The sequence below is a fragment of the Zalophus californianus genome, chromosome 9 (assembly GCF_009762305.2).
Source record: "Zalophus californianus isolate mZalCal1 chromosome 9, mZalCal1.pri.v2, whole genome shotgun sequence".
In the NCBI taxonomy this organism is placed as follows: Eukaryota; Metazoa; Chordata; class Mammalia; order Carnivora; family Otariidae; genus Zalophus; species Zalophus californianus.
The window spans coordinates 5,266,348-5,293,140 of NC_045603.1; the positions used below are offsets into that span (position 1 = coordinate 5,266,348).

The 26,793-nt window shown below is 58.3% G+C and overlaps 1 protein-coding gene across 4 annotated transcripts in view; it reads left to right on the top strand.

Annotated features, from left to right (window-relative positions):
* Positions 1-26,793, top strand: part of SHISAL1 (shisa like 1) — an 82,328-nt gene that overhangs the window by 41,487 nt on the left and 14,048 nt on the right. For all 4 annotated transcript variants that reach the window (XM_027595302.1, XM_027595300.2, XM_027595299.1 and 1 more), the window contains exon 4: positions 6,919-7,236. In XM_027595302.1, the coding sequence (XP_027451103.1) occupies positions 6,919-7,236 (318 nt within the window). The remainder of the gene's footprint in view (positions 1-6,918; positions 7,237-26,793) is intronic.

The following is a 26,793-nucleotide window of genomic DNA, read 5'->3' on the forward strand; positions in this document are numbered from 1 at the left end:
CCCCACCCCTCCAGCTAGCTGTGACAACCAGCCGTGTCTCCTGACGTTGCCAGCTGTGGGGGTGCAGGATGGCCCTGCTTGGGATCCACTGCTCTGGAGGGATTCCTCCTTGTTAGTCCCCACCTCCCTTCCCACAGATGTGGACGGAGCCCGAGAGAGGGGCTGTGCCTACCCCAGAATGACTGGGCTCTGCTCCTCACCCAGGCTGTACCACACACATCGTCCTTGCGTTTCGTGCAGGGAGGCATGTTGCTGGGTTCCCCTGCATCCAGAAGTTGGGAGCCACGTGGTCCAGAAGAATGAGCATTTCCAGGCAGGTCTCCCTGCGGCCTGAGTATGAAGTGCAAGGGGAAATATGGGGAGGGGCGCGGGGGCTGGGGACCCGTGTGAGCCCAGCCTGTCTGGACGGCGCGGGGCAGCCATGCCCCTTCCCGGGCTTCCTGAAGATGCACGGGGTCCGTTGGCGGCCATGGCGCCTGGCACCCGCCCACCTCCCCCACCCCACCAGTGAATCAGCGAGGGGGCAGGGCTGGTGACAGGGAAAAAGAGAGCGCTTCTGATGACTTATTTATTTGTGTTTTTCCGGAGGAACAGAATGGTTTGTTTTGGTTCTCGCTGCCTGGCAGAAAAGGCAGGCAGAGCGAAGGAAGCAGCCTCGCCAGGCCCACGGCCACGGCAAGGTGCCCCGTCCTGCCGTGCGGGCAGAGGCCCTGGGTGTTCGGGAGAGGGTGCGGCACACTGTCCCTTGCCGGGTGACCCAGACCCAGAGCCCTGAACCAGCAGGGCCCGCGGTCAGCTCTCCCTGGGGACAGTGGTGTCCTGGGGCGGAGTCTTGTGTGGTGAGTGGGCGTTCCTCCGCCGGGCAGGTGGGCTGCAAGAGGGGGAGAATTGGGAGACGGATTCTAGGAAGGCAGAAGGGTCCTCCAAGGACGGAGTGGATGAATGATCGTTCTTCCCTTGGCCGCAGGTGAAACCTCTGTCCCCTGAAAGCTTTCCTTTCCCCAGTGCCCGCGGACCCAAGAGCCCCGGGCCCTGTCCTGCAGGATTTATAGCCCCGTCCAGATGCTTCAAGTTCTGAGAGCAGCCCCTGAGTGTGGTCAGAAACTTCTGGATGTTCTTGTCCGTTGTTCAACCCCGTCAAGCCCTGTTAGGCACAAAACATGCATACACACCGGCAGTCTTCTAAAGACTGAAGCGGTTCTAGAATCATGATGTTTCTTGATCTAATACACTCTGCCAAGCCAGGGGGAGGGAGACAAATGAACATTTGTGAGCACTTACTGTAGTGTGAGGGGCCTCGCTAGCCCCTTTGATCCACGTAGAGGTGTTATCTGTGGAGAAGGTCCCCTGGCCCCCTTACACCAGGCCTGAGGCTCAGAGAGGGTGGAAAGTTGCCCGTAGTCACACAGCACGCATGGGGCAGAGCAGGGTTGGGGACAGGTGCGTCAGTCCCCACCGCTCGAGACTCAAAGGCTGATTTTGGGCTCACACTCCGTGTCCCTCTGGGGTCACCTGTGGCTCTGTGCGTGGAGCCTTCTGTGACCCAGGCCAATGAGGCGCATCCCATCTGGGGCAGGATGTCCCTGTGCAGAGGGAAAGGAACGCGGTGAAACCACGAGGGGACTCTTGGGCTTCTGCTCAGAAGCAGCCACAATACTTCTGCTCACACTCTACTGGCCAAAGCGCATCACTTGGCCAAGCCTGTTACCAGCAGGGTGGGAAGAGGTGCGGAGACCGGCGCAGGGAGGGATGGCGAGTATTTTGATAGTAGTCGTGGGCTCTGCTTCAGTGGCCCAGAGCCCATGCTCCTCCACGACCTGGGATAGCCTGGGTCCTGCTGTGTGGCCTCGGGCATGTCGCCTGGCCTCTCAGGGCCCAGATCGACCGAGCATTCCCGTGCGCCTGACTCATATGAGCCAGCACTCACTGCGTCTTTTCCCCTCTCAGCCCCATGTTATCTCATTAAGCCCCATAAATAACACCACCAAGGAGGGCCATTGTTATCTCTGTTTTACAGATGAGGAAAGTAAAGCTCGGGGGAGAGAAAGGTGCAGAGCTGGGCTTTGAATCACGCAGCCCTGACGTCTCGGGCCCAGAATGTCGCCACCAGGGTCACCAGCTTGTCACACTGACCCACAGGCCACCCTGTGAGTGGGCTCAGGGCTCAGATAGCATAAGTGAGGTCGGCCGAGGGGCCGTGGTCTCCTCCCAGCCAGCGCAGCCCCTGTTCCTCTCTGGCCTGATGGCCTCAGCAGTTCATCTCCTCCGTCCGCAGTGGGGACTCCCTCTTGTCCACAGCACCCTCTCCTGCGGATGTACCTGCTCCTGTAACCAGTAGGTATTCGAGGAGACTCCTCCAGCCGAGCTTTTTGTTTATTGCTTGGGAGACACCGAAAGAATTCGAATCTGTAAATATCCCGAAACACACTGAAAATTTGCTATCTGTGGTTTTGGCTGGCTTCCCATCTTGCCCCATAAAACAGCCTCCGTTTTATCTTCTGCCCTTTACAAAACATATGCATACACACAACAAAAACCCCTGCATCTGGATGGAATTAATTCCAGATCACATTTTTTAAATTAAATTAAAAAACCCAGAATGCTTCCAGCCGGCCAACCACGGGGAGGGCAGGCCGAGAGAGGCGGGAGAGCTGCTGGGGGCTGTGGCCTGGGCTCTCCAGCCAGCTGCCGCCTCCCGTGTGGGCTCCCTTGAAGGGACGTGGGAGTCGGCGAACGGGGGGGGTCTCCTGCAGGTGCGCCCCTGCTTTCTCTGAGCGGGGAGAGCAGGGGGAGCGGGCCACCACTCCGCATCCCCCCCGAATGCCAGTTGGAAGAGGCGGCTGCAGAGGCCTGTGGGCCCAGCAGCGCCCACGCGCGCACGCACGCTCGCAAAGCCAGTGACACGTGGAGATGCGGGATGCTCTGGGGGGCGGGGACTGGACTCGGTCCTCAGGTCCTCAGGTCCTGGTACGGGGTGAACCGGGACAAGTGGGCACGCCACGCAGTTGCGGGAAATCCCTCCCTGGACATCCAGGCGTGAGCTTGGGGTTTTCCCAAGATTCAGCACACTCTGGGGTTAGGTGACCTGGGTCCGAATCCCAGTGCGGCCACTTCCCGGCAGGCCAGTGACTTGGCCTCCCTGGTCCTCGTTTCCCCATCTGTGCAGGGGGCAGGCTGGCCCGTCTGCTCCCTCCCGGGGTTGTGGCAGGGACTGAAAAACACGGGGTGCTGGCGTGTTCTCTTTGCTAGCAGTGCTCTTCACTGTTTGTGAATATGTAGAGAGGAGGTAAAACCCAGTGAAGAAGCTAATATATCAAGGCCACCACTGTCACCAGCTCACCACGGCATTCCATGCGTGTCAGCTTCAGTGACATCAGCAGCCGCTCTGCACTGAGTGTTGGGCACGCAAAGATCCGTGGGACCCCGACCCTAGCCTCAGGGAGCTCAGAGCTTCCTGAGGAGCCAACTTGAGTCCTGCAAAACAGCCAAGACAACACCGTGTGTTCTGGGAAACCCAGTGACTTTGGGAGCCCGAAGGAGGAGTCGGGTCATCAAGGAGGGCTTCCTGGGAGGAGGTGATAGCTGAGCTGAGACGTGGGTGCACAGGAGGTAGGGAGTGAGCCCCAGGCAGAGGAGCCACGTCGACCAAAGCCTAGAGGTGACTTGTCTGCTCTGAGAGGACAGGAGCGAGGCTTCTGAGTTCAGATGCTGGCTCTTCACCTAATGGCTATGAGATCCTGGATGAGTCTCTTAACTTCTCTGAGCCTCAGTTTCCCATTTATAACATGGGGCTGGTGGTGACAGCAGCGACGCTTCCTTCTGTGTTTGCTCTGGGTGCCGAACGGGCTACCGACACGCACTGCCTGCCGCTCTCCTGACTCTGGTTGTTTCTCAATCCTGCTGGCTCCAGGCCCAGCTGCGGCCCAGCCGCCACCCCCGGCTGGCGTCACGGTCCCCCTCTCTGCGGGGCAGCATCTGCACACAGCTGCCCTGCCTCCCCCTTCCCGCTCCCCTCCCTCAGCCCTGAAGCTGCTGCCATGGGAACCACCAGGAAGAGGCCTGATGCTTGCAGCCATGCCGTGGGGGCTTCAGGGAGCCTGGAGAGAGGGTGCTGGGGAAAGCAGGAGGGCCGGAGACTGGAGCCAGGCCTGCCTCCTCTGGCCACGTGGGCATCCACCCCAGGACTCGTGCCTCTGCCAGCCAGGCCAGGCTGCCGGCCCCTGTTCCCCGACAGAAATTCCACACCCCGATGTAGCCAGGCAAAGCTAGCCTCCCCTGGCAGTGAGGCAGCTTGGGGCCTGGCTGTCAGTCATTCACACCTTAGCGTGAACAAGCCCCCAAGACTGCTGCAGGCCCCGTGGAGGTGGTGGCTGGAGGTAGGACCCCACAAGGGAAAGGGGGTGGCCCAGATACGGAATTGCATCTCGCCCCTCCAGCAGATACCGAGCCCTGAGCACTTACCAGTGCCTGCTCCACGCCAAGTGTTTGGATACCCAGAGACCGCCCACTTGAGGGGCCTCCAAGCACCCAAGCCAAGTCTTCGGGGGAGCGGGGGGAGTTTGGCCAAGTAAGGGGATGGATGGCGTTCCAGGTAAAGCACACATGTGGGCAAAAGTGAGCAGCCCTGGCCCCAGGCCCGGGGGTCAGAGGGCAACAGCCCCTGCCTCACTGCTGAGGCCAAGGCTGGGAAGGGGGAGAGCTGAGACTGAGATGGACTCAGTCGTCTCCTGCAGGCCCAGAGACATGTAGGGGTTCTCCCAGGCCACACAGCAAAGCCGGGCCATGGAGGAACCTGGCCCAGGCCCCCTGGCTGGGGGCCTGTGCTCTCCAGCCTCAGGCAGGTCCAGAGGGATCTGCCGTGGGGCCCCAGGACACCAAGGGGCCCTGTCTGGGCACAAGCTGGTCGGGGCGGGGGGTCCCTCCTCGTGAGCAGGGGCAGCAAGGCTGGACGCTGGCTCTCAGCAGTGTGCCTCCTCTCTGCCACCCGCCTGCGCACACCCGCCTGAGCACACCCGCCTGAGCACACCCGCCTGAGGACACCCGCCTGCACGCACCCTCCTGCATACACCCACCTGAGCACACCCGCCTGCACACACCTGCTTGGGCACACTCACATGAGCACACCCGCCCGGGCACAACCTCCTGCGCACACCCGCCTGCGGACATCCGCCTGCGCACACCCGCCTGAGCACACCTGCCCGCACTCACCCACCTGAGCACACCCACCTGCACACACCCGCCTGAGCATACCCGCCTGCACACACCCACCTGAGCACACCCTCCTGTGCACACCCGCCTGGGGACACCCACATGAGCACACCTGCCTGGGCACACCCGCCCACGCACACCCTCCTGCGCACACCCGCCTGAGGACATCCGCTTGTGCACACCAGCCTGAGCACACCCACCCGCGCTCACCCACCTGAGCACACCCACGTACACACAGCCACCTGAGCACACCCACCTGAGGACACTAGCCTGAGGACACCCTCCTGCGCAGATGCCCGTAGCAGGGAGCAGATGGAGGCTGTGTCGGAGCGATTAATAAATCAGTCCCTTTTAACAGCCGCCGTCCCCGGCGGGCACTGTTCAGAGCACAGCTGTCCCAGCTGCACTGGCCAGCCCAGGAAACAGCCCTCCCTGGGCACCCAGGGGACACTCAGACCCTGGCCTGGGAGAGGGGGACGGAAGGACCCAGACAGCCCGGTCCTGGGTGGTGGGAGCTCAGTTTGACAGGCATTCAGGACTCTGGGCCAGAGGAGGGGCCCAGCCCAGCCATGTAGGAGGGGCAGTGCGTCTGGAAGCCTTCCTGGGGGAAGCGGTGTCCGAGAGGGGCAGGTGGGAGCCAGGCAGGGAAGGGAGGAGGCAGCGAAAGGGAAAAAGCTGCCCAGGCAGAAGGCACAGCCCGTGCAAAGGCCCAGTGTCTGAGCGAGCGGGGCATGGTCCTCAGTGAAGGGATGGGGTGGCGGGGAGCCAGGCTTCGCAAAGGAGCCGTGAGCCCCAGCAGCCTAGAACTCACCCTCACTTCTACTTCTAGAGGGTGCAGCAGTGCTCGGCGGGGAAATGCTGGGTGAATGAACAGGAGAAACCGTGTCAGGGGAGCCTGAGAGCCCCAAACACATGGGGAGAAGGGGCAGGGGGAGGGGGCAGTGGAGGTAGGTGCTGGTGGAGCAGCCAGGACCAGTGGACTGCCCTGTGGGGTGTGGGGAGGGAGGCTGAGCCCACCTCTGCTTCCTGGACTTCCGAGAAAGGGCAAGAGGGAGCAGGCTGAAGGGGAGGCTGCCCCAGGGGAAGGGGGGCACCAGCTGAGTTCCTGGCGGCATGGGGGGTTGTGAGGTGGCCCAGTGTGGATGCTGAGGGCCAGGGGTTTATGGCTCAGGAAGTTGGGTTGGTTTGTCCTAAGACGTCCTGCGTTTGCCCTGGGTCCAGTAAGGTAGGGAGGGGCTGTGGGGGACAAGGGGCGGAAGACACAGTAAGGGATGCAGGAGAGCATCCCAGGAGGGAGGAACGGCATAAGGAACCAGGGGGCAGGCAGGCGGGGGGGGCACCCACAGGAGCCAGCTGGCAGGTCCAGGAGCAGCTCCCATGCTGGGAGAGACATGAGGGTGAAGGTCCTTCCAAAGCCCTGATGAAGTGGGGCCCCCTGGGATCCCTGCCCATGCTAGGATCCCGGGGGGGAGACACTCCAGGGGACCAGGGTGCAGGGGAGTGGATTCCAAGGATCTAGGAGGAGGCGATCAGGCAGGTGGAGGGAAGGAAGCAGAGGGTGGGTGTGAGGGTGGGGAGCCTGGACTCCCTGCCCCCCAGCGGAGGTTGCGGCCCCTCCTCTCTGGGACCCTGAAGTAGCCCCGTGGATTAACTCTGTCGGGGGGGGTTTGCTGTCCTCTTTCCCCTCAGCGTCTGTCTCTTTTCCTCCAGCAATTACACCGCCTTGCTGGGAGTGTGGATCTATGGCTTTTTCGTGTTGATGCTCCTGGTCCTGGATCTTTTGTATTACTCGGCAATGAACTACGACATTTGCAAAGTTTACCTGGCGCGGTGGGGCATCCACGGACGATGGATGAAACAGGACCCCCGGCGGTGGGGCAACGCTGCCCGGCCCCCTCCACCGGGGCAGCCCGCCCCACAGCCCCAGCCTCCCCCAGGCCTGCTGCCACAAGCCCCCCAGGCCGTGCACACGCTTCAGGGAGATGCTCACAGCCCACCACTGATGACCTTCCAGAGTTCATCTGCCTGGTGAGTGCTTGCGATCGAGGCTGCCATGGTGGATCACTCGTCTTTGCCAAGCTTGGAAAATAATTGGGTCGTTATTGCTGCTGTGTTTGGCTCCTTGATTACCTGATCGTTTGCTTATCTTATTTGCCAAGAAGGATTTGAAGTTGCCCATGATAGCACGCACCTGGGCCAGAGTCAAACGCGAGGTGGAAACGGAGCTTGGGAGCCCGGCTTGCCAGTTTATTGCACTTAGAGACTGGTGCGGGGGTGATTGCCACTGAGCAGTTAATGGAGTTGTGAGTTTCCTGGCTGCCAAGGCAAAAGGGGAAATTGGATGGCTTTCCAAGTTTTCATGGTCAAATGAAGCAAATGGGTTTTTGGGGGCTGGGGATAAGCTTTTTCAGCACGAAGTTAGGAGATAAGCATATTACTGGGTTGGTTCCTTATGTTCACATGCACTGAGTCTCTTAAGAATGAGGCAACGCAGGCAGGCTGCTTCATGACGGCTCAGGGGAAGGGAAGGGAGGCAGTGAGGGAGGTGGGATATCAGGGGGTTAGCCTAGTAGCCTGGCTGCATGTTCAAACCTGACTTTCTCTACTGTGACTCTCATTTCTGCCCAGTCCCAGGCCAGTGGGGGGTGGGGGAGGACCGACCGTCCCTGGGCAGTACAGACTTGGACAAAGGGAGGAGGGCTGTACATTTTGGAGCAGGAGCCCACTGTGAGGGAGGACCTCACAAGGAATGGGAACCAGGCAGAGGGCAGATGCCCCAGGGAAGAGGTGGGGTGCGGGGTCCAGATGCTCTGTGGAGGCTGAGCTGCAGCCACGGGCAGGTGGGATGTGGGGCACATCACCCCGGAACATCCCAAGACTGAGCCCAGGCTGCAAGATCCATCCCAGAGCCCACCTGCTGGCAGGTGCACAAGTTTTCAGTACAGTGATTACTGTCGAGTCTGTGAGCAGGCAACCCGACCTGGGTGCGAGTCCCAGCTCTGCCATTCACCAGCTCTATGTGCAGGCAAGTTACCTCAGCCCTGCTGACCTTCCCATCCTTAGGAAGCAGTGGAGAGTAAGCATGGTCCCCTGCCAGGGTCCTCGAAGGGTTAAATGAAATGTCTGGCACCTAGTAGGTGCCCAGTTAACCATGGTGCGTCCTTGCTGGAGATGCCACCAAGCTAGTTAATGATCATTAAATAGCTAGCAGGTAGCGACCTTTTTAATAATGAATGACTTAAATAATTCATAAGATACACTTAAATCAGCTTATTGATCAAATAATTGCCCCATTTATCATGCAGAAGACAAAAACACAGCCCTGTTCAGCTCAGCTTGACAAATGCCCACGGAGGCGGTCCCCTGGGCCCTTCCCCCGTGCCGGGCTCCGGGTAATATCAAGGCGATGGGTGGAGAACCTTGAGAAGGACAGAGAGGCGCAAACCCACGCAAAGCTGCAGACCATGAAACAGAGCTGGCCCCGGCGGTGGGGTTTTCTGAAATGTGGGTCTCTGGCAGCAGACCCACCTGGGGTGTTTGTCAAAATAAATTCCTGGGTCTCATCCAGAGCCCCCTGACCAGGAAACTCTGGGGGTAGTGCTTGAGGTACCGGAGTCTGAGAACCCCTGGAAAATGTTGTTACACAGGGCTAAGTGTTTTGAGAGCTGGGATTCTTCCACGTGAACAATGGTTTTCTCTCTCCCCCATTTGGACTGCCTCGTGCCTCCCTGAGCAACGGGCTTGCCAAGCTTGCTGGGCTTGTGCATCAAGTCCAAACCAGAGACCGAGCTCGCAGTCCTTGAGCCCTGCTGTCTAAGTGGGAGACCCTTAACTTCGGAGCTCGGAGGCTCTTCGTGTCCCCCCTGGCTCCCCCATTGCGGACTCGAGATGGTGCTCCCATAACCATATGAGCGTTCGAAAAACAGATCATCAGAAGCCTGCGAGGATGGGGGATGGGGGATAAAGGATTCACTTGGTGCCTTCCAGCTCCGGTCTGCCCTCGACACCCAGTGTGACCTTGGGTGAGGGGCTTCCTGCTTGGGCTTCCACCGTACCCACCACGGGGAGAGGGGATGGACTTGGCGAGACCGTCTCCCGCCGGCCTCCTGGTGGGAGCCCATGGTTCTCGCAACATCTCTTGAGCACTGGCTGTGCCCCTTGGCACCACGCTTGCCATCTCTGTCTTGCTCCACCCCCATGGGCTCGGTGCCAGGGCAGAGAGGTGAAGTGGCTTCCCCACAGTCACCGGCTGGCGGTGGAGCGGGGATCAGGCTGCAGCCCTGTGTGCTGACAGAGACCCCTACACCCCCCGTGAGCACAGCAGAAAGGACAGGGTGTGCGTACCCATGTTCCTTCACACTGTTCACGGGGGCTCGTTACCCCACCGGCCGCCACCCCATCCTGGCCCTGTGCCGGGTGCTGGGGACAGGGGACAAGTGACACACAAGACATGAGTGAACCACCGTGGGAAGACAGAAGGCTGTGACACAGCCTAGGGGCGGTGCCAGTGGCATGGGGGGCGGGGCACGGCCAGAGCAGATCCGAGCAGGTGTCCTGGGCAGAGAGCCAGGGCTGTGACCCTGTGGTGAGTGTGGCCGCCGGGGTGTCAGCAGGTGGCACAGGGGTGTGGCTGGGGCAGGGGCGGGCTGTACTCAGCGCTTCTCCCAGAACAAGAGCCAGTGTCTGGGCCGCTTCATGTCCAAACTGTCACCCTGGGTCCTCCAAGCAGCCCCCTGAGCACTTCCCTGTCATCGCGGCGACGCGGCCCCCTCGGGCACAGATCCCGCCAGTGGCTCCCCTGCTCTTCTACCTCCGGGGCCCCCTTCCAGCCCGGCACCCCCACCACCCAGCTCTCTCTCCAGCAGAGTGACTGCCGCCTACCCACCTGCCCAGCGGCCCTGCTTTTCCCCTTCCTCACCCACAACCTGAGGTGGCCTCCCTGGGGACACCTGCCGCCTTGCCCCTTGGTTCGCAGCTTTCTTGTCAGTGGCGCTCTGGCCCTTCCTGCCCCTGCCCGTGGCTGAGACCACTAGCAGCCCTCAGAGTCCTGCCAGACGGCTTGTCCTGTTCCGACTGTAACGCGACTGGACCCCCAGCCCCACGTGACGCGGCCGCAAGCGGGTCGTTTGAGTATTGTCAGCACCCCTGGCGTGACTGCAAGCAGCACATCCGTTTGGGGCTGGAGTTGACCGCCCAGGTCCAAGAGCTGCCCATACCGATTGCCGGCTCTGCGGCCTCGGGCGAGTCATTCCACCTCCCGTGCCTCAGTTTCCCCATGAAGATACCTTTAATCCCTTGAGGATTAAAGGGGAGGATGCTTAGGGAGGGGTTTGGCCCGCCACCTGGCCCCACGTTGTCAATCCTCGTGGTCACTGCTCGGGTGGGTAGAAAAATGTCGTAGGGGTCCTGCCCCCCAGAATTGACGGGGACATGCAACCTGCACTCACCCAGTGCCCTGCACGGGCCGGCCACATGCCACTGTGTCGTCTCCCGTCTGCCCGCTGGGCTAAGGATGTTGTGCCCCACTTTCAGAAGTGGAAACTGGGGGGCTCGGAGGTCATTGGCTTGCCCGGATCACCCAGCAAAGTGGAGACTGAGGCAGGGCCCCACCCCAGGGCTGAGTGGCACCCTGGAGTCAGTGGTCTCTCTGTCGGGGGCTCGCCCACGGGGGGAGGGGGAGCCTCCTGTCAGAACCTGGGCCAGTGCATTAGGACTGAGGCAGCCGCCCAGCCGCCACTGAGAAAGCAGTCTTGGAGGCTCCATGGAGGAGGTGCACGTCCGCCCAACCCCCCTCCGTGGCCCCAGACACACTCCATCCAGCTCCAGCTCTAGAAATGCTGTGTTCCAGCCACTGGCCAGCGGCCCGATTATCCCTGCACGCAGTGTGGCCCGGGCCCTCAGTCCCTGCGCTGTGGGCCGGCCTGCAGGGACTGGGGCCTTCAGCTCCCCGCTGCTCCCCTGGCTCATGTCCTCCTCGAAGTGCAGAGGGGGCGCCCTTCTGACCCACACCCGGAGCCGGCCGAGCGCTGGGAGCCATGGCTGCACGTACCGCGTAGACGCCGCCCGCCATGATCATTTCCATTGGCTGACCCCCGCGACTCCTGCGGTGGGAATTGAGCGCAATGCGGTTATTGTCCCCTTTCACAGATGAGCAAACATAGGCCCAGAGAGGGGAATTGACTTGCCCAGACCACACGGTAAGTCCGTGGGCTGGAGCCAGATCTCCCCGGTCCCAGGTCTCCCAGGACCAAGTAGGACCCTGACCCCGGTGCCACAGGCCGCTGCCTGCCTCATCCCACCTCACTCCTTCCCCTGTGGCCTGGCGCCCTCTGGCCCTTGCCAATTCACACCTCCCCGGGGAACACTCCTATTCATCCCGCAAAACCTTCCCTGAGGTCACAGGCCCTGGTCAGGCCTAGAGGCCTGAGGCCTAGTCGGGGGGTGTGGGATGGGGCAGTGACAGGAGGAGAGGCGGCTGCCCAGCCCCCATGGCCTCTCAATCTTTCAGCGCTCAGGGGGAAATTCCTGACTTGGCCTGGGAAGATGGTTGTTTGTGTATCTCAAACTTCAGTGGGCATTCAGTCCCCTGGGGTCTCGTTAGATTTGCCGGTTCTGATGTGCATGATCTGGTTTGGGCCTGGGAGGTGCCGATGCTGCCAGTCTGGGGACCGCCCCTCGAGGAGTGGCGACAGAGCCATGCTGGTGGAGCTGGGAGCTCCTCTGCATGGTGGTCTCTGAGATATCAGGGCTCGGATTGATGGAAGGAGCTTAGGGAGCCAGGGGGGCTATCTCTGGAGTCCATGGGGGGACTCTGGCTAACCTGGCCCTCCAGGCAGGAGAGGAGCAGCTCGGAAAGCCCCAGCCAGGGCAGGGCTTGCGTGTGCACAGAAAGTGGCACATCACCTGAGACCATGCAGAACCAAATTGCGTCAGGCTCTGACCTGTCCCGCAGGTGCCTGTAGAGGTAGAGGGGATGCCCGGCCCCCAGGAGGCTCCCAGGTTGATGGGGCAGGACAGAGGACAACCGCAGTTACACAAAGTGCCCAGAGAAGCTGGGTGAGGCCATGATGAACTGCAAGAGAAGGAGGAGTCAGGGCAGGCTTCCTGGAGGAGGAGGAGGCAAGGTGGAGGCAGAGCCGGTGAGGTAGGGGGAGTTCACCGGGTTGGAACAAAATGGAAAAGCCACTTCAGACAGAGGAAACAGCACAAGTAAAGACCACGGTGACCCTGAAAATTGCGAGAAGCTTGCAGATGTCATGTGGCCTAAGGCAGAACCAGGCTCTGGGCCCTGATGTACAGGGCCCCTCTCAGCCCACAGGCCTCTGCCCGGCAGCAAAGCCCCCGCAGCAGCTGCCGCTCTTACCTCCTGCTTCCCTAACCCAGAACACCCTCTGGCTCTTCATGAACTTATTCATAGGCCACCCCCCGTGGGTCTCTGGAGTTTACCCGACCCCAGAACCTTCCTCCCGATAAAGCTCGGGCATCACTTTCTTCTCGGCTCTGGGGCCAGATCCTTGATGTGTGGTTTCTGTAGGAGGCCACTAGCCAACAGGGAGAAATTCCAGAAAGCCAGAAGACAAAAAGGGAGACCAAGTATCTTCTTGGCATCACATCAAATACCAAGGAGGCGTCCGTGATTAGAATTCAGAAGACAGAGAATGTCTGCGTGTGGGTGGAGTTTCAAATCCTGGGGCTCTCAGCTGGACTAGGAAACCCTGGGCCTGTCCCCCAGAACCCTTGTCTTTCCCAGCTGGGGCCCTGGCTTCCTCCCGTCCCAACCCTGTGCACATGGAAGGCACCCACCCGCTTCCTCACCACCTGTCTCCACCGTGTGCACACGGCTTTGGGGAAAACCCAGGAAGGTGTTTGTTCAGCAGGGCTGCTCCACAATCAGGGAGGACCACGAGGGTGGGGTGACAGGCCCAGGACCAGACGCGTCATCGGCTGTGTGTCCTCAGACAAGTTGCCGGCCCTCTCTGAGTCTCAGCACTTCCCGTCGACAGTGGCGATGAGAGGTGAAGGAGGGGACCTCACCCAGTGCTGAGCACAGAGTAGGGCTGCAGGGAATGTTGATTCCTTTTCCAGAACCATGTCCTCACCCTTCCACCAGCAACCAGCAGGCCCGTCCTTCCTTACCCCGCGGATGCTTGGCCCAGGGAGGAATGCTTGGGTTTGATGCTAGGGAGCAAATTTAAAATCACAGCAAAGCAGGAGCCACGCAGAGCACTCAGACAGGGTGCCCTCCGTTCCTGGCCTACCCCCGCTAGAGTGTAAGAATGAGGGTTTTGTCTGCTTGGTTGGCTGCCTCGTCCCCTGCTCTCAAACACTTATTTGATGAATCCCCATTTTACAGATGGGGAAAGTGAAGCACAGAGAGGTTAGGTAAGTGGTGCAGGGTCACCCAGCTGGTTACTGGCAGACCCAGCATTTGAGCACAGGCAGTCTAGCTCTGGCCAGCTTAGAGGACCGCTCAGGGCCAGGTGTCCAGCCTCGTCCCCTAGGCTGGGGAGCCAGACATGACAAGGCAGGCAGGGGTCAGGAGACAGAGCTCAAGGGCCTCAGATGCCCCAGGAAGCCTTGGGCACATCGTGACCCTTATGGGCAGGAACTGGCTCTCTGCCGCAGGTGCCAGCCAGAGCAGGACCCAGGGCAGGGGGAGGGGTCAGGGGCCGGGAGGAAGACGGGGTGTGGGGTCCAATTCCAGTCCAGAGAGGAGCAGGGACAGGAGCCAATCTTCCCACCCCCATCCTGCGCCGGGCACTGAGCCGGGCATCTGACTTGGGGACAGACAACGGCAACGAGCTATCAGCTGTGATAGGAGGGAGCCCAGAAGGCACATTGTCCAGATGGGGCATCAGGGAGAGCTTTCTCGAGGAGGTGACAGCTGGAATGATCTTCAAGGATGAGTAATAATTAGGCAAAAAACTAAAGGGGAGGAAGAGCATGTACAAAGGCCTGGGTCAGGGTCAGGGTCAGGACCCTCAGGGTCTCCACAGGGGATAGCCGTCCTGGAACAGAGATCCTCTCAAGGTTCTCTTCTCTAATAGAATAATCAGATTCTTTTTTTCTGGTGAGAGCCTCTTTACCGATAATATTCCACGAGAGGCCAGAAGGACCCCCTGAAAGTCTTCTGGGGCTCACAGCCTTCTCTCTTTCTGCTCTATCCCTGCCCCCAAGGACCACTGTAGACCCAGACAGAGACCCCAATTCAACCGGAAGGAATCAGTCAGGGTACTTAGGACAGACTGGGCTTCAGGGTCCAAAACAAAGGACCGGACCACATCCAAAGCCACCAGGGTCTCTGCTGGTAGATTTTCTTACTCGTAACAACGAGCAAGCTATGCTCTTGGAGCAGAGGGGAGGGGCTGAAGGAAGCAGTTTGGAAGGAAAGCCACGGGCAACCCAGACTTCAAATCCCATGTCTGCCCTCCTGAGTCCTGGGACCTGGGCAGATCCTGCAACCTCTTGCCCCCTCTGGGCCCCCAGAAGCTCAGGGGTCATCAGGAGAGGGTGACGAGGATCCCGGCTGCCCAGAGCCGGAGCACACGGGTCCTGATGGCTGGTCCTAATTATTATTCCCCTGCTACTTCCCTCCACCAAGGAGTGGTCACGGTTTCCTTCCCTTTTACGCCTAATTTTCCGTGATAAAATTGCCCTGCTCACTGGACAACACGGCGGGGGGGGGGGGGGGGCGGAGAGCAGACCCCAGCCCAGTGCAGCCCGCCGTCCCCTGCAGCTCTCAGCTCTCTCTCCACCTTACGGCTGTTACCATCTGCACATCACGTTGTGTGTCTTGGGTTTTTAATTCAACATTCTGTCTCAACGAGGTTCCTGCATTATTAAGTCTTCATAACACTGTTTTAATGGCTGCCTTAATTGTCTTTGAGAGGTGATGGGCCATAAGTAGTCAGTGACCCACTTTCCCTGACTCGGGCCACTGGGTGCTTCTGAGCACCCCCCCCCCCCCGACACACATGCTGCAGCGGTTCTCTTTCCACCTCTCAGAGCATTGCTCCATCTCACGCTGGGTCCCTCCGCCTCCAGGACAAGAGGGTTTCCAGATGTGGGCATCTAGCATCCCTGCCCAGGTGAGCACGGCCAGTGATGGATCGCTCACTCCCTCCAGAAGCCATCTGCCTCAGTGGAACAACCCCACCTGCTACAAAGCTCTATTTTTTTTTTTTTTTCAGGCAGGAAACAGAACATTTAGATGCAAAACCTGTTAGAGGCAGACAGACCTGGGTTCAGATCTTGTTCCTCCAGTTTTTGATTCCTGGAGTACCTCCAGCAGGTGATGTAGCCAAACTCGCCTCACCTGGAAGCAGGATGCTAGAATCAGTGCTGTCTGGCTCAGCAAGAGGAGACGCAGAAGATCGTGGCATGCAGAAACCGCTCTCCATTGTTCCTCCTGTCCGCCCCCCACCCCCGGCATCACGTCAGGGTGTAGCAGGCTTTCTGTGATGTTGAGGACACCAGTCAGCTGTCTCAGGGTCCCCTCTGAGCTGAGCACTGGCTGGCCAGGGAGCAGTCAACACCCAGAAAGGGTTTCAATGGATGAGTAGGAGTTTTCTGGAAGTGGAGATATGACCCTCTAGGCAGAGTGCAGCTCAGGCTAAGTCCCAGAGGATGGGAAAGGCTAATGAGAAGTGGGGAGCCTTGGGGAGCTCCAGGTCCTGGGTACCACCCCACGTGGTTCCCAGCCCCTCACTGGTCTCCTTCACTGCTCCCTCCTCATCAACGTGGCCTTAGGCACCAGAGAGCCCTGGGCTCCTTCCTTGACCCTGTTCTCTCCATCTCCACCCACCCTTGGGAACTCCGCTGGCATGCCAGCTCCAGACTTGTCCCTCTGCACCTGACTTCTGGGTCTGTCTTCAGGGCGGTGCCCCGCACCCACCTCGCCCCGACCCCAGACTCGGCTTTGCAAATCCTGAGTCTTCACAGGCAGCCCTTCAAGTATTCAGTAGACATTGCAAACTGGCACACCCAGTGTCCTCTGCCCTCCCACCAGCTCCTCAGGACAGAATCCCTGACTCTTGGCCGCTTCACACATCCTATCAGGGACATCAGGAAAATGGACCCAGAATCCGCCCTCCGCACCCCTCTACCGAAACCAACCATCTGGTCCATCCTCTTGCCCAGACTGAGGCAGCACCTTCTAAATCTCTTCCTGCTTCTATCCTTTGCCCCCCACAGCAGCAGAGCAATCCTTTTAAAATGTAAATCGAAACCCATGGATATCTCCCCTCTCTCTAGAAGACGGAAGAATTCAAAGTCCTTGCAATGGCCCACAACCTGATCTGATCCCTCTGTCCTCATCTCCCCCAGTTGCTCCAACCACACTGGCCTCCCTGCCATTTTGCATTTTCTGCTTTCTTATGCACGTGGCTTAATACTTTTCTAATAACAATGTATGTATCGTTTTGCATTCTAATTATATTCACTTAGCATTAAATTAGCCATTACCTGTGGTTTTACTTAATTTTTCTAAATATAATTTTAGTAGCTACCCAGTAGTCCTGATCCCACGTGCTAGCATTAACTGTGCCATTCCCCTACAGCGAGGCATTTGTATAGCTTACAATTGTCTTTATTATGACAAATAATATTGCGGGAGGGTAAACATACTCCAGAAGATTAGGGGCAGCAATAAACACCTTTAAGTGTTTATGGTTTTCCCTTTTATGAATTAGTTCCTCTGGATACATTCCAGGCAGGGAAATGATTGAGTCGAGGGGCGTGACAGCTGTACGGTTCTTTGTACCAATGCCAGCCTCCTTCCCAAGAGGACTGTCACCAGCAGCAGCTTGTGAGGATGGGCCCCCCTCGTTTTTAGGTGTCTGCATTTCTTTGATTGTTAGCTGAGGCTGAACATCTTTCCTTTCGTTTGTTAATTAACTGTATTTCCTCTCTTGTGGGTTGCCCATCTATGTTACTGCACCCCCAAGACGGGTGGTAACTGAAGGCATTTCCATAAAGCAACTTTTATTTTCCAAATTTCAGCTCCTGGGTATTACTCTTGTCTGTGTATTTCCTTCCCCTGTACTGTTTACTTAATACCTTTTTAATTGGCTTTAAATCAAGTCGCTTTTTAAAGCAACTCAGACTTGCTCTAAGCAATCGTATCTTTGGTTTAAGAGTTATATTTTTCCCAATACACATTAAAACAAATGTATGGGGACCCCTGGGTGGCTCAGTCGGTTGAGCGTCTGCCTTTGGCTCAGGTCATGGTCCCGGGGTCCTGGGATTGAGTCCTGCACTGGGCTCCTTGCTCAGCAGGGAGTCTGCTTCTCCCTCTGCCTGCTTCTCCCCCTGCTTGTGCTCTCTTTCTGACAAATACATGAATAAAATCTTGAAAAAAAAGTCTTAAATATATAAACATAGCCAAGATGTGCTGGGGTCACCTTGCACTGGCTCATGAGAGTTAGTAGTTAATTTTTTAGGAATTTTGTGAGCCCGTTGTTGAATACAGACACTATAAAAATTAAGTGCTATAAGCCGACAATTAAATAAATTCTATGAAACACAAAAGTAACAGACATTCAAAATCATCACTTCCTAGTGATTTTGCTACATTTCCTACGATCTATGCTCTTGAGCTTTTCTTATCTATTGTGTCAGTGTAGTGAAACTTACATAATGTTGGCTATTGTGCATCTCTTCCCAACACTGTTAACAGTACTTACACCATGGAAATGGGCAGCAAATGTTACAAATCAGGGCTCTATCCTCTCAAGATCTGGTCATTGAAAATTTACTGGCATGCGACTGCACGTAAACTTTCAAACGCCCATGTGTTCAGCACCTCCGACCATCTGCCTGCCCCGTGGTCTGTGAATCTTAGTGCAGAGCTGCGAACGTGTCCTTACGGGCTTATGAAACTGGATCCCAGCGCTTCAAGGAACACCCATAGACAGGCATCCTGGCCGGCTGTAGCCGGGGCAAGAGGCAAGGTAGTTCTGAAAAGGAGATTCATGCTCCTTCCCAGAGCAAAGAAAGTAAGGGAGATGAGAAGGCAGGAGGACGGGTCAGAACTTCCTGTCATCCATCTGGCCCTTTGTCCCCGGAGGGAACATCTTGGGCTGTCCCTTTGCAAACTCGCCAACCCCATCTGCTTTTGCTTCTCAGCACCAGTGTGCACTGTGGTGAGGATGCGGCCGGACACCATTAATTCACTCCTTCAACCTGTGCTTGCTGAGGGTTGGCCATGCCCTGGGCCAAGTGCAGGGCCTAAAATATAAGAGAGGCACAACCCCAGCCAGTGATGTGCAGAAAATCAATCCTGGCCCCTTACTTTACCTGGAAAATCAATGTATTTGGCCACAGGGCAAATATACCTTAGAGAAGGTTTTGGCAAAGTCTCTTTGAAGATGCTCTTCCAGCATGAACTAGACCAGACTTAACTGTCTGCAGAGCCCTCTTCCAGCTCAAGTTCCAGATAGAAGTTCACCGCCTCTGGGCCTGGGACGCAACTCTGTGTGGTGGACGAGCAAGGGCCATGAGTCCAGCCAACCGGATCCGCAGGCCCTGTGACCTTGGACAAGTCACTTGCTCCTCCCAGGCCCATTTGCCTGGACGTGAAAATGGGGGCGGGGGGTGGACAGAGATGGAGCCCACTGGGAGCCTGGCACAGAGCCGGCGCTCAGCCACAGGGCACCCCATTCCCAGCAGCACGCTGCCAGGTGGCCTGGTTAGACGTGCCTCATCCTGGAGGGGGCTCCTGCGGTCCTGTCCCCACCCCCAGCCACCCAGCCCAGGGGGGACCCATACTGCCCAGCCGGCACACTAGCTTGGAATCAATTAAGATTCCCTAACCCAGTCACTGCGGCTGGCTTCTGTTTAAAGAAAGATGCCAGTTTGAGTGAGCAATTAACAAAGAGATGTTTCCACGGAGGCCTGGACAAAGCTGGGGGAACATTGCCTGCGAGAAGAGGGGGTGTTCCTTCACATCAATTGCTTAGCAATTCCGTCCGATTGCCCCCTGGGCTGCAGCAGGATAATGTGGAGACCACAGGATTGCCATGAAGGGAAGCCGAGGCTGGGCCCACAGCTGTTATGTGTCCCCAAAACCATTTAGTTCAGGGGCTCTGGACGGGCCTGGCTCCCAGATCGGGCACCCCAAGGCGAGAGAAGCAGGAATTTATCTCCATCGGTGTGGGCCGGGGAGGACCAAGGAACCTTTCCTTCTTTATTCCCTCCATCATTAAACTCTGGCCTTAACTGGGAAAACATTTGCTTCCAAGAATAGATGCTTGTTGGCGCAGTGAGACTCTCCCACCGTGGGCATCCCGCTGCCGTCAGAATGATGGAAACCAACTCTGGCCTTCGGGCCAGGAGGGCGCCGGCTCCTCATAAATGCCCTCCAGAGTACTCTTCCTGTTACTTCTGAGGCGCCCCGGAGGGTGCCAGGGAGAGCTCCTTGCCAGATGGCTTTGGCCGCGGGCTCCAGGTGTGGCTCCAACCTGCTCAAGTACTGGGACCTGTGGCTTCAGGAATTGCTGGGTGTGGCAGCCTACAGGTGGCAACAAGGACCCCGGTGTCCCCCGAGGTCCCCTGGGCTGGACTCGCACGAGCTCTGTGCTGCCCAGCTGTGTGTCCTTGGGCAGGCTGCTTCACCTTTCTGAGACAGCAGTGGGGAAGCAAATAATCCCCCGTGGCAGGGGTATCATGGGGTTGCCGTCTGAGGATGTGCTGAGGACCTCCAAAGTCTCCCCTGTCCCTGTCTCTGTCTACTCTGTCAACAGGAAAAGGGGCCCCTGCCAAACCCCTCCTCTACCCTCTCCTCCCCGGGTTGAGGTTGCTGAGAGCTTATGTCATAGCTCATCAACCAAACAAGAAAAGGGTATTGTGCTAGATTGTTCTGTCGTCAGCTTGGTTAGCCTGGGGTCTTCATATCCCAGAATCCACTGCCCTGGTAAGGCCGGCCAGAGTTGTCTGAGTTTTGGGAAGCCCCAGACAGCATCACTGGGCCCTAGAAGTCTCAGAGCCAGGGAGGCATGGCTGCAGAGGTGCCCCAGGCCCCCGTGTGTCTGCAGATTTTCCGTCTGTGTCCGGCTCTTCTTCCGGACTGCTGACCACAGGCCGCAGATCCCGCAGACATGGAAGGCAAGACCCTTCCATGGACCCCAGGCCCCCTCGGCTGCCCCTCAGGTCCCAGCTCCCTGCGGATGGGTCCCGTTCTCCCATCCAGTGCAGCTGAGGGACCCTCCTCTGAGCCTTCGACTCCCCTTTCTCGACCTTCTCTGCCCCTCTGTAAAAACAGGGGTTCCTAGAGTAAACGCCTTGTTCTATGACAGCCCAGCGGCTGTGCCACCCCCTGCACCTGGGCCCTGCCGGAGACTGTCACTCACATGACCCTGAGGGGCACATTTTCATCACCACCTCTGACGTCCAGATGTATCCCCGGCCAAGGTGGCCATTTAATGCAGCGCTGCTTACTTCTTCCCGGAAAAGCTATTCCTCAGGCGATGGTGCATCTCATGGTTGATGGCATCAGCAGGGGGAGGACATGCAGGACACCCCACAGAGCGGCTGTCTCGATGGGGGGAGATCGTGTCCATTAGTTTAAGGGAAACCACGGGGCAGCAAAGCACTTTGAGCAGCGAGTGACTTGGTCAGATGGGAGCTTTGGTGAGAGCCCCCCGCGATGGGCAGGGCTGACTGTAGGACGGGGGTGTGGAGGCAAGGAGGCCGTGGGGAGGCTGTTGCTGTGCCCCAGGGAGGAGACTATGGTAGTTTAGGCTGGGGGCGGTGGACTGATTTGGAGATGTTTTGGAGGTGGTGCGGCCAGAATTACAGAGGGATTGGACCCGGGCGCAGGGAATGGGGGCACCCCGGACGGCTGTAAGGTCTGATCTGAGTGACGTGCGGTATTGCCACAGATGAGGAAGGACCCCGCTGGAGAAGAGGCGGAGCGGGGGTCCCAGGCATGGCACAGTGGGGCCTGTTGCTGGCTGCGGCCGGAGCCCTGGGCTGTGCACGACCGGTGAGGACGTATAAAGGTTGAGCGTGCATCCTGAGGCCTGGGGCGGGTCCCAGGTGGGCAGGAGCTGGGGAGGTGCCAGAGGGACAGATGTGTGCCAGGTGGACAGCAGGAGGCCCCAGGAGGGATGGTGGCCTCGGGACATACTGCCCAGGATATATAGCCTTCTCCCCAGCTCTGGGGCCAGCCAGGAAAGCCAAAGACTAGGGTGTGTGTGCGTGTGTGTGCAGTGTGTACGCAGCGTGAGTGTGCGTGTATAAGGATGCACGTGGGTGTAGCGTACACATGTAGCATATGCTGTGTGTGTTGGGGACACATGTGCGGTGTGTGTGGTGTGTGTGTGCATGTGTAGTGTGGCTCTGTGGTTTGGGCTTAGTGTGCGTGTAGTATGATGCCTGTGTCTTGTGTGTGTGCAGAAGTGTGTATGTTGTGTGCATGCTCACATGCTTGGGTATGACCCTGGCTCCAGCCTCGGCCCCTCCTGCCACATCTGTCCCCCACCGAGGGCAGGAAAGGGGCCTGGGGCACAGGCTGGGGTATTTGAGGCAGCCCAGGCATGCCATAACATAAAAACAGCATCAGGTCAGCGGTCGCCAGGAGGGAGCACAGAGATTTGCACAGGGGACCAGGAGCCATGGACGGTCAAGGGCAAAGTATAAACAGCCCTGGAGCTAGGAGGCACATTCATTTCACAAGCATTTGCAAAACATGGACCAAAGCCTGGGCTCCCCTCCCGGCCAGGGCTGGGTACACAGAATGGGTCAGACCCCATCTCTGCCCAGGAGACGTGCCTCCAAGCCTGGTCACCTCACTGGGTTCCCCACCCCAGCTCCCCTGTGAGCTCCTACGCGTCCCTCAAAACCTTGCTCAGGCTGCTCTTCTCCCCGAGGCCTCCCACCCTCCTGCAGAGGTCTTCTCTCCCTGCTCCCCACCCTCAACACAGCCAGGCCCACGTGGTCTGTTATCACATCTGTGCCCACTGGATGGGGCGAGGCCAGGGACAGTCTGAGTCCTCCTGCAGATCCTAGTGCCTGCAGCAGAGCCCTGGGTTCAGAATCATGGCTGCTTGTCGGACTCCTTCTGCCACTGGCTTGCTCTTTAACCTAGGGCAGCCTTGTCCCTCCCTGGGCTCCGCTTTCCCCTTGTGTGACGGGATGCTTCCACAGTGTCTTTCAACTTAAAACCCCTCTGACCTTCTCTTCTGGCTGATGGAGACGCTGATCAGGGACCAGAATGGATGTGGAAAGCACTTGAAAAATTCATAACAAGGAGGCAAAGGGAGAGTCTTTTATTTTTGTAGAGCAAGAGGAGGTGGGGTTGTGACGGAGGCTGCGGTCGGAAGAAGACAGCGTCCCCAGCCCTTTGTGGCCTTTAATGCAGAACGCCGTTCTCTCGTGAAAGCCACGGCATCAAATATTTACCAAAGCAGCATTAAAAATTAACCTTTAGGATGTAGATGTTTAAAGACCCCAAGCTCCCCAAGAAACGTCCGGAAGTCAGGAGGGCGAAGGGCCGGGAGGAAGGCTGCACACAGGGCTTGGATAATGAAGCTCCCCAAGCCAGGCACAGCTCCCCACGGGCCCTCGGCCCCTGCCACCAAAGCCGGAGCAGCCTCCAGTCCCGTGTCTGCGAGGCGCCGGGCTGGTCAGCCCTCCTCGGCCGTCAGCCCTTCCAGGCTCCCCGGGGCTGCCAGATAAGCCAGGCCCTCGGCGCTGAGGCAGAGAGAGCTGGTGCCTTCGTGCATCAGAAGGAAAGTTGGGGTGCAGGAGTTTGGGCAGAGAAGGTGGCAGAAGCAGGGGGCAGCGCCCACCAGACTGGCTGGGGGAATGGAGGGGATGGTAAGGAAGAGGGGGGCTCCAAAAGCGATATCTAGGACCCTAGACCGAGCCGCTGGGGCTATACTGATGGGATTTTCTGAACTGCGACCCCTCGGGTGGGTGTGGCTTTGGGTACCAGCTGCGTGGGATGTCCGAGGTCGGAGATGCCTGTGAGCATCAGGGAGTGATGTTAGGGTCACAGACCAGTGGAGCACCTCAGGGGAAGGTCTAGGCTGCAACCCAGCTTGGGCTTGGCCGAGGGTGCTTGTCATGGAATCCGAGGGGCTGGGGGTCGCCTGGGGGGAGGATGAAGTGTGGGGGAGCTCTTGGTGGGGGAGGGAAGAACTGGCAAAATAGTCGGGGGGGGCAGCCCCTGAGGCAGGAGGAAACCGGGAGGCGTGGGGTCTGGAGGCTTAAAGAGGGGGTGTCCTCAGAGGAGCAGGGTCAGCCGACAGGATGTGGGGACCTGGCCTCAGATGCCAGGGCCAGATGCCCTGCCCTTTGCCCATCGCTCCCATGATGCCCCGTCCCCGCCCCCATCCCCCAGTGCAGTCGGTGTGCTGCTAGAAACACAGACACAGCATCTTGTCTGTGGAATCTGCAGGGAGTAGCCGACACCAGAGCATCGCCCTTCGCTCCCGCATCCATCTGGTCTTCCATTCCCCGGGATGACAGTCATCTTCTTTCTCAGGGAAAGAAAGTGAAGTTTCACATTCCATTCTTTTCAAATGACACAATGTCCTATAAAATGCAAAGTAATTCCAGTTTGTCCACAAATAAGATCTTTGTTGGGATAGCTTCTACCTTTCCTGGCGACCCAGTAAGCAGGCAATGACGGATTCCCCGGGGCACTTTGGAGAGGAGGGCTGCCCTCCGTTCCACCTGCTATGAGCCGCGTCCACACTGGGTGCTCAGAGCTGGGACCCGCGCCCGAGCTCACCTCCCAGCTCTCACCTAACACGGGGAAGGATGACATGAAGCCATGATCCAAAAGTTCAAGATGAGTCTTAGGAACACCTGCTGTCGAGGTGTTGGCCGAGCTGACTCCTTCTGGAGGCTCTAGGGGGGAATCTGCTCCCTTGCGTTTACCAGCTTCCAGAGGCATCCACGTTCTGTGGCTTGTGCTTTCAATCGTGGCTCTGCTCTGACCTGTTTCTGTCCTCACCTTGCGTTCTCTGACCCTGGCCCTCCTGCACCCCGCTTTGAAGGATCCTCATCATGACACTGGACCCACCTGCATAACCCAGGAAGATCTGCCCATAGAGGTGTCCCCAACTTACTCCCACCAGCAGACTCCCTTTCCACTGTGTGAGGCCACATTCACAGCTTCTGGGGACCCGGACGGGGACCTCTTTGGGGGCCTGAATTGTGAGGGGCTACTCATCGTGGCTTTATGTCGCATATTCCCAATGCTTGTGTTACACAAACACACGTCCTCCAGGCAGCCTCCCAAGACCGCCTCTTCCTTGGCTAAAAGCTCTGCCCTAGGAGACTCTGCTCTCACCTCTGCGGGCTTGCCGGCTTACCCGGCACCGTCCAGTCAGGATGCCGGCCCTGTTTGCTCCTTGTAAGACGTGGATACCAGCACCCCACCCCCACCGGGCTGCCATGGGAATGCGGTGGAAGGCGTGCTGAAGGCTCCTAGCTCCGCACCTGGCAGAGTCAGCGCCACGCAAACTGCAAACCGAGCTATCATCACTCTGAGGGCCACATTGTCTGCAGCTCACCTGGCAATTAGTCATGTTGGGCCTTGTGACTCCTCTGCTTTTGTCAGCTAACTGTTATTGTCACCGACGTTCCGCAGCCTTCTGGAAGCGTTCATTGTTATTCAAATTGCCAGGTGCTCTGTCTTATCTTCCCAGTTAGGTTGCAGACACCAGCTGAGACACTCCTCCTCCCGGTGGGCCCTCCGCCCCAGGTTCCAGGCTCTGCACCTCTCCACTGGGGGGGAGGGGAGGGGGCCCGACAGTGGCCACACTGCCCTGCAGGCTCCCTGCCCCCAGCCCGCCAGCCCGCTACCCTGCACCAGAGCTATGGCCACGCACAGGGGTGAGCAGCCCAGACTGTGCCCCCGGCTCGGCGCTAACTAGACAACTGACCCTGGGCAAGTTCCATTTCCTCCCCGAGCCTCAGTCTCCCCGTCTGTACATGGGGGAAATAACGTGCCTGCCTCGCAGGCAGAGCTCAGTGAGACTGTGTGTGGAATACCCAAAACACATCAGCCCAGACTCCTGCCCGTATCAGAATTAGGAAGCAGTGCCCGTGTCTGCTCTCGGAGCCCTAGGATCACGTCCAAATGCCTTCGCCTGGCAGGGGACGTGCTCAGGGGCTGCCACCTATCTAGACGTGCCCCTGCCAGGAGCATCTTGTGCCACCCGCTAAGAGCCTCTGAATGACTCAGAGCTGTGCCCGCCTCCCGCTCGCCTTCCTAATCTGCCTGATTATGCCCAGGCCCCAGCTCAGCACCGACTCCCCGAGAGTTTTCCCTGAGTCCCCCTTCTGCCTCTGTCCAGGCTCTGCCGCTGGGGCCCCCAGGCCGTCACCCCTGATGCCGCGTGGACCTCCCGCTCTTGTTTGGGGATCCCCGTGTGACTCCTCCACCGGCTCAGAGCCCTTCAAAGGCAGGGCCCACACCTGACTCAGCACCCAATGCAGGCCTGGCAGAAGATGCCACCGGTGAGGGCTTCCAGAAGGGCCTAGTAGGAGGCCTTGGCCTTGGTACTGAGTGAGAGGAACATCGGGAGCCTGGCCCCAGTTTCTGCCGGACTTTTGGTAATGAGGGGCCAGGCCACCTGCAAAGTGCCTGCGAGGACCAGCAGCCCCAGGGACAGGGGCACGTGGCTCTCGGCAGTGGGAGCAAGCTGGACAGTTTCCTGCACTCATTGCGTGGCCGAGGTGTGGTTGCCACAAAAGCAGAACAGAAGTTGACCTTTGCTGAAGCTTTGTTTTGAGGCACGGTGTCCCCCAGTGCAGGGGCTGCAGTGGGGTGACGGGCCTGGTGGTGTCCAGATGGGCCAAGCCAGAGCTGTCAACCAGCCAGGGGGTGTCCACAGCAGGGAAAGTCCCTGTTGGCCAGCGATGAGGATGGTCCCACATGCCTGGAGTGGCATCAGGTGGGTTCTGAGGCTCAGAGAGGTTAAGTGACTTGCCCAGGGTCGCACAGCTTGCAAGGCGTAGAGCTGAGATCCGAACCCAGGCCTGCCCCAAGGCCAGTGGCCATTACCACCCCCACCCCCCTACAGTGCCATGTGGTACTGACTGCCACAAAGACACGCTGCGTGGAAGGGGTGCCCTGTGAGCAGGGTCTTAAGGATGAGTAGGAGTTTGCCAAGTGGACAAAGGGGAAGTGTTCCCAGCATGTGGGAGCACACTCAGGTATTCTGGAGAGTCCTTTGAAGTGGAGACCACAAATGTAGAAACAGGAATAGGGATCTGGTGGGAAGAGGCCCCACGTGCCCAACTAAGGCATCAAAACTTTCCCTTTGAAGAAACCATGAACAATTTTTTTTTAAAGATTTTATTTATTTATTTGACAGAGAGAGACACAGCGAGAGAGGGAACACAAGCAGGGGGAGTGGGAGAGGGAGAAGCAGGCTTCCCGCAGAGCAGGGAGCCCGATGCGGGGCTCGATCCCAGGACCCTGGGACCATGACCTGAGCCGAAGGCAGACGCTTCACGACTGAGCCACCCAGGCGCCCCATGACCAATTTTTTTAACATTATTGATTTCAAAATATTTCATTCTGTATAAAAGATAAAAGAATATATGTAAAAATGTATATATGAGGCA